The 13558-nt window shown below is 32.0% G+C and overlaps 1 protein-coding gene across 1 annotated transcript; it reads left to right on the forward strand.

Moving 5' to 3' along the window:
* The first annotated feature begins 3747 nt into the window (after positions 1-3747).
* LOC118032439 (putative disease resistance RPP13-like protein 1) lies at positions 3748-7887 on the forward strand. Its single transcript, XM_035037152.2, has 2 exons — positions 3748-4189; positions 5437-7887. Exons 1-2 carry the CDS (start codon positions 3866-3868, stop codon positions 7705-7707), a joined length of 2595 nt encoding a protein of 864 aa, XP_034893043.1. The 5' UTR covers positions 3748-3865; the 3' UTR covers positions 7708-7887.
* The last annotated feature ends 5671 nt before the right edge of the window (positions 7888-13558 follow it).

The raw sequence follows: 13558 nt of genomic DNA on the forward strand, positions 1-13558 counted from the left end.
TGGCACCATGAGGACCAAATGGAAAAGGTTGGGAACTCAATTTGCATCAATGGAGAGCCTAATTGAACAAAAAATGATAATTTAGGACCAAATTGAAGAAATATATTGAGTATTGGGGCAGACTTGCAAAATAAATAAATTTAGAACCTTAATTGAACTTTTAATGGGCCTTATTAATTTAATTAACAGCTTAAACCAAAATAAAATTAAGATTGAAAGTTAATTTGATCAAAATTAAAAGGATTAATTAAATTCAATGATTTCATTAAAAATTTAATAAGTTTAATTTAGCCAAAATGCTACATTCAGTCCCCTATCCGAGCAACAGATCCATTCGGAGCCACAACAAAGATAGTCAGATGTTTGCTTTCCTTTATGTCATATTCGGAACTCTGCCTTGCCAACACTAGTCAAAAGGTGCTCGGAAATAAAAGAGTTTCTTTAGCGAGAGTATTGTGGAGGAATTTGTATAAAAAAAAAGAGATGTGGGAGAGGGAATCCGAGATCATGGAGAAATACCATTTTCTTGAGGACAAGTAAGAGTAGAAAGTTAATTATTTTAAAAATATAGTTTTTTTAAATCAGATTTTAAAGATAAAGATAAATCATTTGGAATTCGTAAAAGAAAATGGTTGTTTTTTTTTTTGTTGGAAAAAAAGGTTTATTAGGAGAGGAGAAGTACCATTTATTCTCCGGAACAGGTAAAATTGAGGGTAAAAGTTTTATTAGGAGAGGAGAATGTGAAATCTAAGTATAAAACTTTACAAAAAAAAAAAAAGCATGTTAAACTGCAATGTCAAATGAGCCTTACTTGGCTAATCGTGTTTCCATGAGAAGCAAAAGACTCGATACAAATTAACATCTTTAGCATAGTTTGATAAAAGAATTCAGTATGTAACATAAGATAGAAAAGTATTAGGTAAATAGTATATTTTCACTAACTGCTAATAAAAAACACATTTTTTTTAAAAACCGCTAATAAAAATATAATTGTATTAAACAAACATTATTTTTATCCTCAAAGGGCGTGGCGTGGCGACAAAGGACTTGAGATCTGCACAGCAGGTCTCGAGTTCGAGTCATGGCATGTACTTCTTGTAAGAGTATGGGACAGCCGGAGTTTTACTCGCTCACCTGAACTCACAAAGTGCGCTTTCTGGGGATGGGGTTTCCTCAAATTCAAAAAAAAAAAAAAAGTTTATATGGAACAACTGTTAATAATAATAGCGGTTGTTTATTAAACATACCCATTTCAATTTTAAATAACCATTATTAATAGAAATAACAGTTATATTAAACAACCATTATTAATGTTAGTGTCTGTATTCAATCGATCGTTATTCATAAAAAAAATATATAGAAAATTAATTAAAATAAAAAAATAAAATAAAATTTAAATTGAAAAAAATCACTTAAAAAAAGAGAGACTATTTTTGCTTTAAAATTGAAATAACCGCTATTGTCGTTTTAAAAATTAATTTTGATATAGTTTATTAAAATAATTAAATTTTTTAAAAATAAAAAATTTATTTTAAATTTAAATATTTTTAAAATAAAAAAATAAACAAGATTTAATTCAATAAAAGAGCCATGATAATGGCGGGCAGTTCTACCAGCTGTACATGTCGAATCCTTCTTTGCTTGTGGCGGTTACTAAAGTAACACGAAACAATACTAAAGTAAAGGCTTAGATAGGAATAAGAAAAGCAGAGTGGAAAAAAAAAAAAAAAACACTAATTGAGAATGATAGATATCTATAAATAAATTATTTTTTTCCCTTCAAATTAGAATCGTTATTTTCTATACACTATTGTCGCTAAAATTATAAAATCATTTTATAATTTATCATTATTTTCTATGCATTATTGTTGCTTTTTTTTTTCATATATATATTACAACATTTTAGCTAAATAAATAAAGTTTGATGCCTTAATCATGCTTACAAAAAAGACTTACCACATTGATGTCTTTTTTTTTTTTTTTCCCTTTAAAAAATCTCTGGAGTTGAGTGGAGGTCAATTATCTGTGCTGTAATTGAGGTTTTGGTCCCCAGGCTGTCCTCTCCTGAGGTTCGAGGCTTTTTCAAAAGGCACAAGCTCAATCAATGGAAAAGTTGAAGCTCATCTTTAAATTATTCTCCTTTTTTATTTTTTCACAAGTATTTAACCGTTCAATTTGTAAGAACATCGGTCTTTTTTACAAGCCAACAATTACACTTTTTAAATTTGGTATTATAATAATTATTATTTATGTGATAATTTCATCCATGTTTTTTTAGCCTTCTACCAAATACCTTCTAATAGTAATGCCAAATGAAGTTTTTAAAAAAATATTTCTGAACTAATTTTATGTGTTTATATTTTAGCTGTAAACTTCATTTCCCACATGTTTCACTCTTTGACTATTGAGTTTTGTTCTTGGAAATTCTCATTAAAGTTAACTGTAGTTTCTATTTTTTTTTCATATCCTTGTAGTTTTAGCTATTTATATTTAATTTTAAAAATTTATTTTTTTCACATTTTAATTCCTTGATGTAGCGAGTATAGAGAGAAAAATGCTAGGAAAAAAGAACAAAAAAGTATTTTGGTGAGTCATATTTCAAGAACATAAATATTGATTTTAGTGTTAATAGATTTGCCTTTAAAAAGGAAGATAAATCAATGTGATTTTATTGATTTTAGTGTTATTTGTTCTATTTCAAAAAAATCTGAGACAAATAACATGTTGTATGCTTATATATATATATATATATATAAACACGCAAGCCTCACCTCTTAGATTCAATAGAGGCTGATCATGTAGCAAATCAAGCATTTGAGGCTAGCCTTTCAAAGCATGGGTGCGCATGAGCTTCATTCACTTGGCCTTTAAATATTGCACATGAATCTTTACAGAGGAATAAAATATATATTTTGTTATTGTGAATTTTTATTTTGTTTATGTGAATTAATTATTCTTTTATTTTTCCTTACAAGCGCATAAAAATTATAAAGACATAAATTTTTTTTTTACTGAAACTTTCTTTTCAAATCATGATGATTTTTTATTTTAAAAAAATGCTTCTAATAAAAAAAGACATGTTTTCTTCAAAATAAAAAACAAATAAATAAGGAAAAGGGAGTTTTGACCAAAGAAACGTTTTTTTTTCCCTCATGGATTTAAATTATTAGAATTCTTGAGAATATTGGTTTTAATATCTTTAAGTGTTAATTGAAAAAAGGGTTTTATTAATAAAAAATATGTGTTTATTCAAAACAGGAAAAAAATATAAGAGATGAAGAATTTGAAAAAAAAAATTCTATAAAATTTAAATCATCCAAACTCTTTCAAATATTTATTTTAATTGCCATATAATTAAATAAAAATTAACTATAAAAATGGTCTCGCTGTCTTTTCTATTTCCTTTATTATAATATTTATATGTATCTATGTTTTGCTTTTTTATTAGAAAAATCAACTTTTAATTTAAATTTAATCTTGAATTAACATTCATGTTTTTTTTTTACAGTTTATATATTTTTAAATTTATTGTATTAAACACATATATTATCTTTTTATTCTTCGATTAACAAATTTATTTATTTATTTTTGTTGAAATTTGTTAAGATAGTATAAAACACAACAATAATACCTGTACCTGAATCGTGGAGCGCTGATACAATATAATATAATTAATATAATTTTCTTGTCTCTTCTTTTCCTATAAAGTCTACGTATTCCCATCATGCAATTCAGTGGCCTAATTATCACTCTCTCTCACATAATCACTTTCTCACCCTTTCTGCAAAAATCCACCAAGCCTCCTGCTTTCCACTACTCCTTCTCTCACATATTCCCACCCTCACCGTTTCTGCAAAAATCCACCATGGCTCTGGAGTTGATCGGCGGATCAATTCTCTCTCCTGTCATTCAGGTTCTGGTCGACAGGTTGGCCTCTCGTGAGGTTCTGGGCTTCTTCAAAAGCCACAAACTCGATGGTGGTCTTCTGGAAAAGCTGAATGAAACACTGAATACTGTCAACGGACTACTCGACGATGCGGAGGAGAAGCAGATTACAAATCGTGCTGTGAAGAACTGGCTCAATGATGTTAAACATGCTGTCTATGAAGCTGAGGACATATCGGAGGAGATTGATTATGAATATCTACGATCCAAGGACATTGATACCCCTCGACCTGGCAGCAGTTGGGTAAGCATAAGTTCTTGCACCTATAGACCTTGCTTCCTCATAAAAAGTTTGTTTGTTTTTTTGTTTGTTTTTTTTTTTTTTTAACTTTCATGTATGCTCTCTAGTCTGTAAACGAGGAAAAAAATAATTTTAGGCATGGTTGTTGTCTTTCTGTGAGTTTTAATTAAAGAGTATTCATTGTTATGCATGCAACTAATATCATTGGCTTTAATCTGGTGTCTCTGGCGAAATTATGCTTGCAAATTCTCATTTATTAATTAGTTTTCTAGACATGGGCTTTGGATTTTTAAAATCTGAATTATTTATATAAATTTTGTCAATTTTAATTAAATTATATTTTTTTTTTATAAGAGCATAAATAAATTTTAATTGTTCTGAAAAAATAAGGGATATAAAATTGAATTGTCTTTCAATATTTTTCATGATGAATAATTAGGACTTACGAGATTCAAAACCCATTATTATAAATATTAAATTTCTTAGTATTTATATATATAATAATCACCAAGAATTATGCCCTTATTTTTTGTAAGCACAATTAGAATCTGAAATAATATTTTATGTTGTGCATACTGGACCGAAAGCAAACAGAAATAAAACACAAACAAGCAGATTTATGTGGTTCCCTAAAATCGAGTATGTCCACGGAGGCAACAGATTATATATTATTGGAGGAATGATACAAAAACTCAACTCAACCCCAATACAATCCCACAAAACCTAGTGTTTCACTCTTATGCTCAGTGTTTCTCTCAAATCTGTATTTTTCACTCTCACACACGTTGCACTTCACGTACACTCACAGCACACTCTTGCACTCTCTTTGTCTCCATTTATAGGAGAAGTGAAAGCTCTTGGCAGCAACAGAACCAACTACTACAATAAATATTGTGGTTGATGGTAGTTGAGAAAAATGTTGACAATTGCAAATGTTGACAATTTGCTACAATTTATATATGAAAGCTTCATATCTTTGTTTTAAGTATTAAAAATAAATACTTTAATTTTAATATAATATAATAAGGGCTATGAAAATCACTAATGACATTTAATCACTATCTTTTTAAAACTTGAATTTTACTGCGTGCATTAAGTTAGCATCAACAATTGTAAATTCTCGAAAAAGATCTGTAGAAAGAAAACTTATTAATTCTCTAGATGTAAAAATCTTAATGTTTATGTTTTGATATTAAAAAATTATAATGTTTTCCTGAATTCTATCTCATATATTTAGTCCACCATTGCAGGCAAGGAATCTGGTTCCATTTCTAAATCCAGCTAATAGAAGGATGAAAGAGATGGGAGCAGAGTTACAAAAGATCCTTGAGAAGCTTGAACGTTTACTTAAACTAAAGGGTGATCTGCGCCACATAGAAGGTACTGGTGGATGGAGACCATTGTCAGAGAAAACAACTCCACTGGTTAATGAACCTGATGTATATGGAAGGGACTCTGATAAGGAAGCCATAATGGAGTGCTTGTTGACACAACACAAGACAGATGACTCAAATTTAGTTGTGGTTCCTATTGTGGGCATGGGAGGGGTTGGTAAAACCACTCTTGCTCAGCTTATCTACAAAGACAGAAGGGTAGATGAGTGCTTCGAGCTCAAAGCCTGGGTCTGGGCTTCACAACAATTTGACGTCACCAGGATTATTAAGGATATTCTTGATAAGATCGACGCAACTACTTGCCGCACCAAAGAACCAGATGAATCTCTAATGGAAGCAGTGAAAGGGAAAAAACTTCTTCTTGTTCTAGATGATGCGTGGAACATTGAGTACAATGAATGGGATAAATTACTGCTGCCTTTGCGGTATGTGGAGCACGGAAGTAAGATTGTCGTGACAACACGGGATCAAGATGTAGCAAAAGTCACGCAAACTGTCATCACCCCTCACTGCTTGAAAGGAATACGCTATGAAGATTGCTGGAAGTTGTTTGCAAGGGATGCATTTAGTGGTGTAAATTCTGGAGCAGTCTCACACTTGGAAGCATTTGGCAGAGAAATAGTGAGAAAGTGCAAAGGTTTACCGCTGGCAGCAAAAACTCTTGGTGGTCTTTTGCACTCCGTAGAAGATGTCACGCAATGGGAGAAGATATCCAATAGCAGTTTGTGGGGTCCGTCGAATGAAAACATCCCTCCAGCTCTAACATTGAGCTATTATTATCTCCCTTCACACCTCAAACGTTGTTTTGCTTATTGTGCAGTATTTCCCAAGGGTTCTAAAATCAAGAAGCATAGATTAATCACTGAATGGATGGCACAAGGTTTTTTAGTCCAGCCCAGAGGCGTTGAGGAGATGGAAGAAATAGGTGAAAAATACTTTGATGATCTTGTCTCCAGGTCACTTTTCCAGCGATCAACTCGTGATTCTTTTTTCAGCATGCATGACCTCGTAAGTGATTTAGCTGAATACGCTAAATTGGGCTCTGGGTTGGAGGGTCAACATTTGCGCGCCTTGTTTCTTACTAGGAAAGTTGATAATGAGGCACTGAATGACATCTTGCCAAATCTTAAGAGCTTGCGAACGCTATCTTTATTTAATTCAAAACATATTTCTTCTCAGTTGCTCAATTCCATTGGCAACTTAAAACATTTGCGGTACTTGGACCTTTCTCGTACCGCCATAGAAAGGTTACCTGATAGTGTGTGCACCTTGTACTATTTGCAAAGTTTATTGTTACGAAAGTGTCGACATCTCATGGAGTTGCCATCCAACATCTCCAACTTGGTCAACTTACAACATCTTGATATTGAAGGGACAAATTTGGAAGAGATGCCACCAAAAATGGAGAAACTCACAAAGCTTCGATATTTGGAATACTACATCGTGGGAAAAGATAGTGGGTCTAGCATGAAAGTGTTGGGGAAGCTCTCTCATTTAAGGAAAAAGCTTTCTATTGGGAATCTCAGAGATGTTGCAAATGCTCAAGATGCTTTGGATGCCGATTTGAAGGGTAAGAAGAAGATTGAGGAGTTGGGGTTGAAGTGGGATGGCAATACGGATGACACACGGCACGAGAGAGAAGTACTTGAGAGATTGGAGCCTTCTGAAAATGTGAAACAGCTTTTCATTACTGGTTACGGGGGTACAACGTTCCCAGGCTGGCTCGGAAACTCTTCCTTCTCAAATATGGTAGTGTTGTTTCTTTATGGATGCAAGAACTGCATCCTCTTGCCACCACTGGGGCAGCTGCCATCTCTAGAAGAGCTCCAAATTAAAGGACTTGATGAAGTTGTGGCTGTTGGTCCTGAGTTCTATGGAAGTGACTCTTCGATGGAGAATCCATTTAAATCCCTCAAAATATTAAAGTTCGAGGGGATGAAAAAATGGCAGGAATGGAAAACAGATGTAGTTTTCCCTCATCTTGCAAAGCTCTTCATAAGAGGTTGTCCTGAGTTAACACATGCCATGCCTCCTCGTCGTCGTCTCCTTCCTTCTTTATTGATTCTTTCTATTAAAGAATGCCCGCAGCTTGGGGACAGATATTGGAAACGTGTAAAAAAATTTTGATCCCCGGTCCAAGCAACAGATCCAAAGCTATTACAGAGATCTTGTCCAATTCTTTTGCCTTCCTTCTTTTACTTTTCTAGCTATTTTTTCCTACTTTCTACAAGCTTCAGATTCTTATATTGTATAGAGAATTTGATTCTAGTTTTTTAACGGTTCATAAGCCTCGATCCATTTTGTGAATTTTCAAGGTGATGTTGTGAGAATTTCAAAAAACTATTTGCATGCACATAGTTACAGAAAATTTTCAAGGTGATCATTAAATAATGTTTTTATCTCTTTCTAAAAACATTTAACCATTTAATTTATAATTACACAAAACATGTTTAAAAACCAACTTTCACACCCTAAAATGAACACTTGTAATCATTGCTTCTATAATAATTCATCCCTATTTCTCAATTTCATACGTACTAATGCTGCCTAAGATTAATATTAGAGATGCTATGTGTTTGTTAATGTAGTACGTATGCTTTTGCAAAATCACGTTTGGGTTGGAGAAGTGCTTTTGCAAAATTACGTTTGGGTTGGAGGAATGCTTTTTGTTAATAAGTAAAAACCATCAAAATATATCAATTTAATTAAAAAAAAGACATTAATTCAAAGTTTTTCTATACAAAACATACTTTGAAAATCACTTACAAATACAATGTACGAAAGCATGCATATTGTCGAAAGGCGTCCTAATAATTACATAAACAAATAATAATAAATCGATAGGTGATAATGTTTATAAATGTCATAATGGTAATATCACATTAATTGAAAGATCTACTCAACCATGATTTTAAAAGTTTTTCCTTGATGAAAAAGCCATGTCACTTAGCCAAGAAAATAGCCAGTATGGTATCTCCGGTGTTGCAGGGCAATTTTTAAAACTTATTTATATTTAATTTTGTTGTAATTAAGCTAAATATTTGTAGGAATTCTAATAATTTAAATTGTGGAGAATAAACTCATTTCTTTATTCAAAACTCCATTTTTTTTATTTTGACAAAAATATATTTTATATTAACAACATGGTTTGTTTTTTTAAAAACAAAAAAAACCTTAAGGTGATTTAAAAAGATATTTATATAAGAATCCAATTATTTAAATTCATAACCAAACATCCGTTTTCTTATCCATAAAAATACAAAATAAATATTGTTTCAAAATAATTATAAGTGAATTTCTATTTTTTTTTTTAAATATACATAGATCTGGCATAATTGTCAAGTTTAGATGTTTTGGTTAAAAACTAAAATTAAAAAATATTAAAAAATAATAATGTAAAAAAAAAATATATTTATATTTATATTTTAAAATTTTAAGGATTAATTAATTAGTTTTATTTAATCCAAAAAGAAAAGTTTTATTGTCAATCGAATAAATTATAATTAATGCTTTTAAGCTAACTTTTTTCTTTCCTTTTCCATTCGTTGAACATCTTATTATGTTCTTCTCTACAATTCTCTGCTTCTGCTTCCTTCCAATTCTCTGGGAAGATCCCATCATGGCTGTGGAGTTCATTGGAGGATCAATTCTCTCCGCTGTCATTGAGGTTCTGAGCGAGAAGCTGACCACTCCTGAGATTCTGGGCTTCTTCAAAAGCCACAAGCTCAATGATGCTCTTTCTCGGAAAGTTGAAAGAAACACTGAATACTCTCAACGGACTTCTCAGTGATGGTCTTCTGGGAAAGTTTGAAAGAAACACGTATAACATTTAACAGTGAAGTGTGTTAACTCAAATTAATTTAAAATAATATTTTATTTATTTTAAAAAACAATTAAAATAACATGGTTTTGATTTCATATAATTTAATTTAAAATGAAGAATCATTGAGTTGATTTGTTAGGTCTAATTAAATTTAATAACATTGTTTGGAACAACACTTCTTTGACGAATTAAAGTAAGGCTCTTGACCTAAAACCTTAATCATGGATTATCAATTTGGCTTCAATAGTTAAGAAGCATATTTAGACTTATTTGTTTATGTATTTTAAAAAATATTTTTGAAAAAAAATTGATTTTTTTTATTAAATTCAAATTAATATATTTTTAGTGTTTTCTATTCATTTTGATGTGCTGATGTTAAAAATATTTTCATAAATAGACTAGAAAACTAAACGTTAGCTTCTTCTTCTCCTCTAAACTACCGGCTAGTGCTAAAACAACCATAATAGAAAAAACAAATTGAGACTTACTCATTAAAACCTTTGAACTAAGATTTAAGACAAAATAAGTGAGGGAATGAGTATTGAACACATAGTACAATCCTATAAATTTGTTTTCAATTTGCATTTGATGAAAAATATACAAGGAATCATAAATGAATCAACTCAAGCATTGTGAAGAAAATATCAAGATATCATAAATGTGTTGACTTTGGTTAAAGTTTTGGAACAACAAATTCAAATTCAAATTCAAATAATAAAGGATGAAAATATTTAGATGATGATAATTTATTAATTTATTTGTGAAAGAAAAGCATTAATATGAATATGTATATTCTTATTAGTTGATGAAACAATTTGAAAGCATCAAAGTACTTTTTTGTAAAAAAAAAAAAACTAATAAATGGTACACCCGAGGCAAAACTGCAGCCAATATAGCTTGTTGGCCAAGGAAAAGAGTCTTTCCCTTTGTAGTGTTGGAGTGGCAAATAATGGCTTATGATAAGCAAAAGTTGATTCATCTTGCTTAATTCTATCCATCTATTTTCTTCATAGTTGAGCTTGCAGCACTTGTAATCAACTTGAAACTTATATTCTTGACATGAGATCCTGTGAAGAATTTCCAAAGCTAAAAGGAATCAATGATGTTGCTCAAAAATTGGTGGAGACAAACCATTTTATTAATAAAAAAAATATTTTCAAGGATTAAATTGGTTAAAAGTTGGTTATGCAATCAAATCAAAGATGATTGATTAAATGATTGTTTGATTATGATTAGTTATATAAAAAAATATATATTTAAAAGTGTTAAATAATGAGAAAATCCTATAACGTTTTTAATATGTAAAATCTTGCAAAGAACAATTATAAATTATAAATTATAAAAATATAGAATTTCATGAATCATCTTTTTATAATACATAAATAAATTTTAAGCTTTATATTAGAAACTTATAATTTTAGATTTTTTTAAATCTTAATTAATTTAGTTATATATTTATATTATTTTATACTTTAAAACTCGGGTCCATCCTTCATCTTAATGGCACAGATTGTCACACCCCCACAAAAAAATTTTATAAAGGCACGACATCGGCTGGCGATTTTCGTTGTGTTCTAAGGATTTGGTTCTTTGGAGTCGCCACCTAGTATTTGGTCACTAGGAACCCTAACTGGTCTTTCAGAGATTCTAAGGCAAAGGACTGGTTGCGTAAAGGGAAGGTATTAGCACCCCTAATACGCCCTACCTAAGGTAAGCTGCTTGGTGTTTGGTTTGCTCCATAGTCTATGGTGTTGGTGTCTTCTAAACCCGTCAATTTATTTTGGATAGAAATCTAAGGAAATTCCATGTGCTATGAAAGTTCGTTTTTTCCTTTAGTATTTCAAAAGTCGGTGACTCGTAAACCGTGGAGAAAAAAAATTAAAATTTTGAAATGTTCTCGATCGCAACCAAAGCTTCTTTCAAACATGTGCGTTGATTTATTACTCCCGATAAATATTTTGGATGTTCGTCCTTTTAAGGATTTCTTCATCCAAACATTAGCGGTGAACAATAACCACAACTTCTCCTCCCAAAAAATAAGATTTTTATAGTTTTTGGAATATTGGCCAATACCCTTTGGAGTTTTACAAAACAGGTTGTAAAATCCACAAATGCAAGAAAATGATTTGTGTTTAAGAAATCCATGCGAAAACACATTTTTCAAAACTTCCAATATTTTTTTTTATATATAAAAAGAACATTCAAAACATGTTAGTGTATTGGCCGTATGCAACACGCAAGAAAATATTTTTTTTTTTTTGACGAAATCGAGTATTTTTAATACTGAATTTGTATCTCCACAGCATAAAAATACAAACTAATATTAAGTCATTTTTTAAAAAGATGTACGAAAAAAATCAATAATATTTTTAAGGAATTTTTAGAATTTTTTTTTGAAAGCAAAAAAACTTATCTTTGAAAATTTCAGGTGTCTCGACTAAAATCAGATATTTCAAATACTGATTTTATACCTCCATAGTATAAAAACAAAAATACAAACCCCTTAAAATATATATATATATATATATATATATATATGAAAGGAAAATAACAACATTTTTTTTTTTAGATTTTTCAGATTTTTTATAAATATTTTATATATATAACATATACACACATATTTTATATTATATATTAATTATTAAGGGGCTGGGCCGGCCCAACTAATTGGGCCGGCCTTAGCCTCACAAGTCATTGGGCCGGTATCGGCCCAAGAAAAGTGACTGGGCCGATCTCGGCCCAAGAAAAGCGAATGGGCCGATCTCGGCCCAAGGAAAAAAATAACTTGGTCTGGGCCGGACTCGGCCCAGGCCGCCAGGTTGGGCCAGAATCCTTCTGGCCCATATACATGCTTCTGGGCCAGAACCCATCTGGCCCAGAAGAGAAAACAGAACGGGGGGAATTAATTTCCCCCCGTCCCCTGCATGCAGAACAATTCTGCATGCAGGAGACGAAACCTACAGCAGAAGAAGAAAACAAAAATGCAGGGGATAGAGCGTACCTGGCGGGGCTGGAGACGGTGGTTTGCTGGCAGGGCTGCGGTGGCGTGGCTCGTGGACGGCGGCTCCGGGCGGCGTTGCTGCTGTTTCTAACAATGGCTAAAAATTTTCTTCTCCTCCCCTCTCCTTCGTGTTTTTTTTTTTTTTTAGTGGCTGTTTGTTCTCGGTTTGGTTTTGGTTTTTTTTGGTTTCGGTTTCCTTCTTCTCGGTTTGTTTCTGTTCTTCTCTCTCTTTCGGGCCTTACTTCCCTCCTCCCTCTCTCTTCGGTTCCTCTCTATTTATAAGGAAAAAAAGGGACCGGCGTGCCTTTTGTTAGTGCGCTTCAATCACGCAACGGCTGGTCGGCCATTTGATGCTTTCGGTGGTGGTGGTGGGGGCGGGAGAGAAGAGGCGGGAAGGTTTTCAAATTTTTCATCTTCTGTTGCTGGTAAACGGGGGAAAGAAGAAGATGAACAGTGTCGTTCAAAACGACACCGTTCTAGTCTTCTTCTTTTTTTTTTTTTTTTTATATGAAACGGCGTCGTTTTGGATAAAACGCGCGTTTCATTTAAATGGCCAAACTTCAAATCAGTCCTTCAAATTCGGTCTCCGCCCTCTTGTTGGCCGCATTTTTCACTTTGGTCCTTGGCCTCTGATTTATGCAATTGAGTCCTCAATTGATTAATAAACTTTCAATTTCTTCAATTAGGCCCCTGAACCGAATAATTGCAGCCCCTCCATTTACGCGCCTCTTCCAATTTGGTCCCTGGTTTCGGATTTTCTTAATTAAGTCCCTAATTGGCCATTAAACTTCAATATTTATGCAATTAAGCCCCTGATTTGACTAATAAAATCCCTAAAAATTATAATTTGGCCCCAGAACTTAAATTTCTTCAATTTAAAGCCCAATTGACTTAAAAATCAATTTTTCTTGCAATCAAATCCCCTATAAATCCAATAAAAATCAATTAAACCCATAAACATCCAAATTTGGGCTTCTCTCTTCAAAATTCAAAATTTCCTTCTCAATAGGGTTCTCATCCTTCAAGAATATATTGTCAAGAATCCAATCTTTGTATCTTTATACTCCTTGACCAATTTTCTGACCATTTTCCGAGCGCTTCTGCCTCTTGTCATTTTTCTAGCCTTCTTTGGCTATTTATTTTATTTTTTTGCG

This window comes from Populus alba, chromosome 17, assembly GCF_005239225.2.
Source record: "Populus alba chromosome 17, ASM523922v2, whole genome shotgun sequence".
In the NCBI taxonomy this organism is placed as follows: Eukaryota; Viridiplantae; Streptophyta; class Magnoliopsida; order Malpighiales; family Salicaceae; genus Populus; species Populus alba.

Bases quoted from the DNA above. Each gene is read 5' to 3' on its own strand.
- LOC118032439 (XM_035037152.2), top strand. From the start codon at position 3,866: ATGGCTCTGGAGTTGATCGGCGGATCAATTCTCTCTCCTGTCATTCAG. The intron at 4,190-5,436 runs GTAAGCATAAGT...CCACCATTGCAG, and splicing joins CTCGACCTGGCAGCAGTTGG to GCAAGGAATCTGGTTCCATT.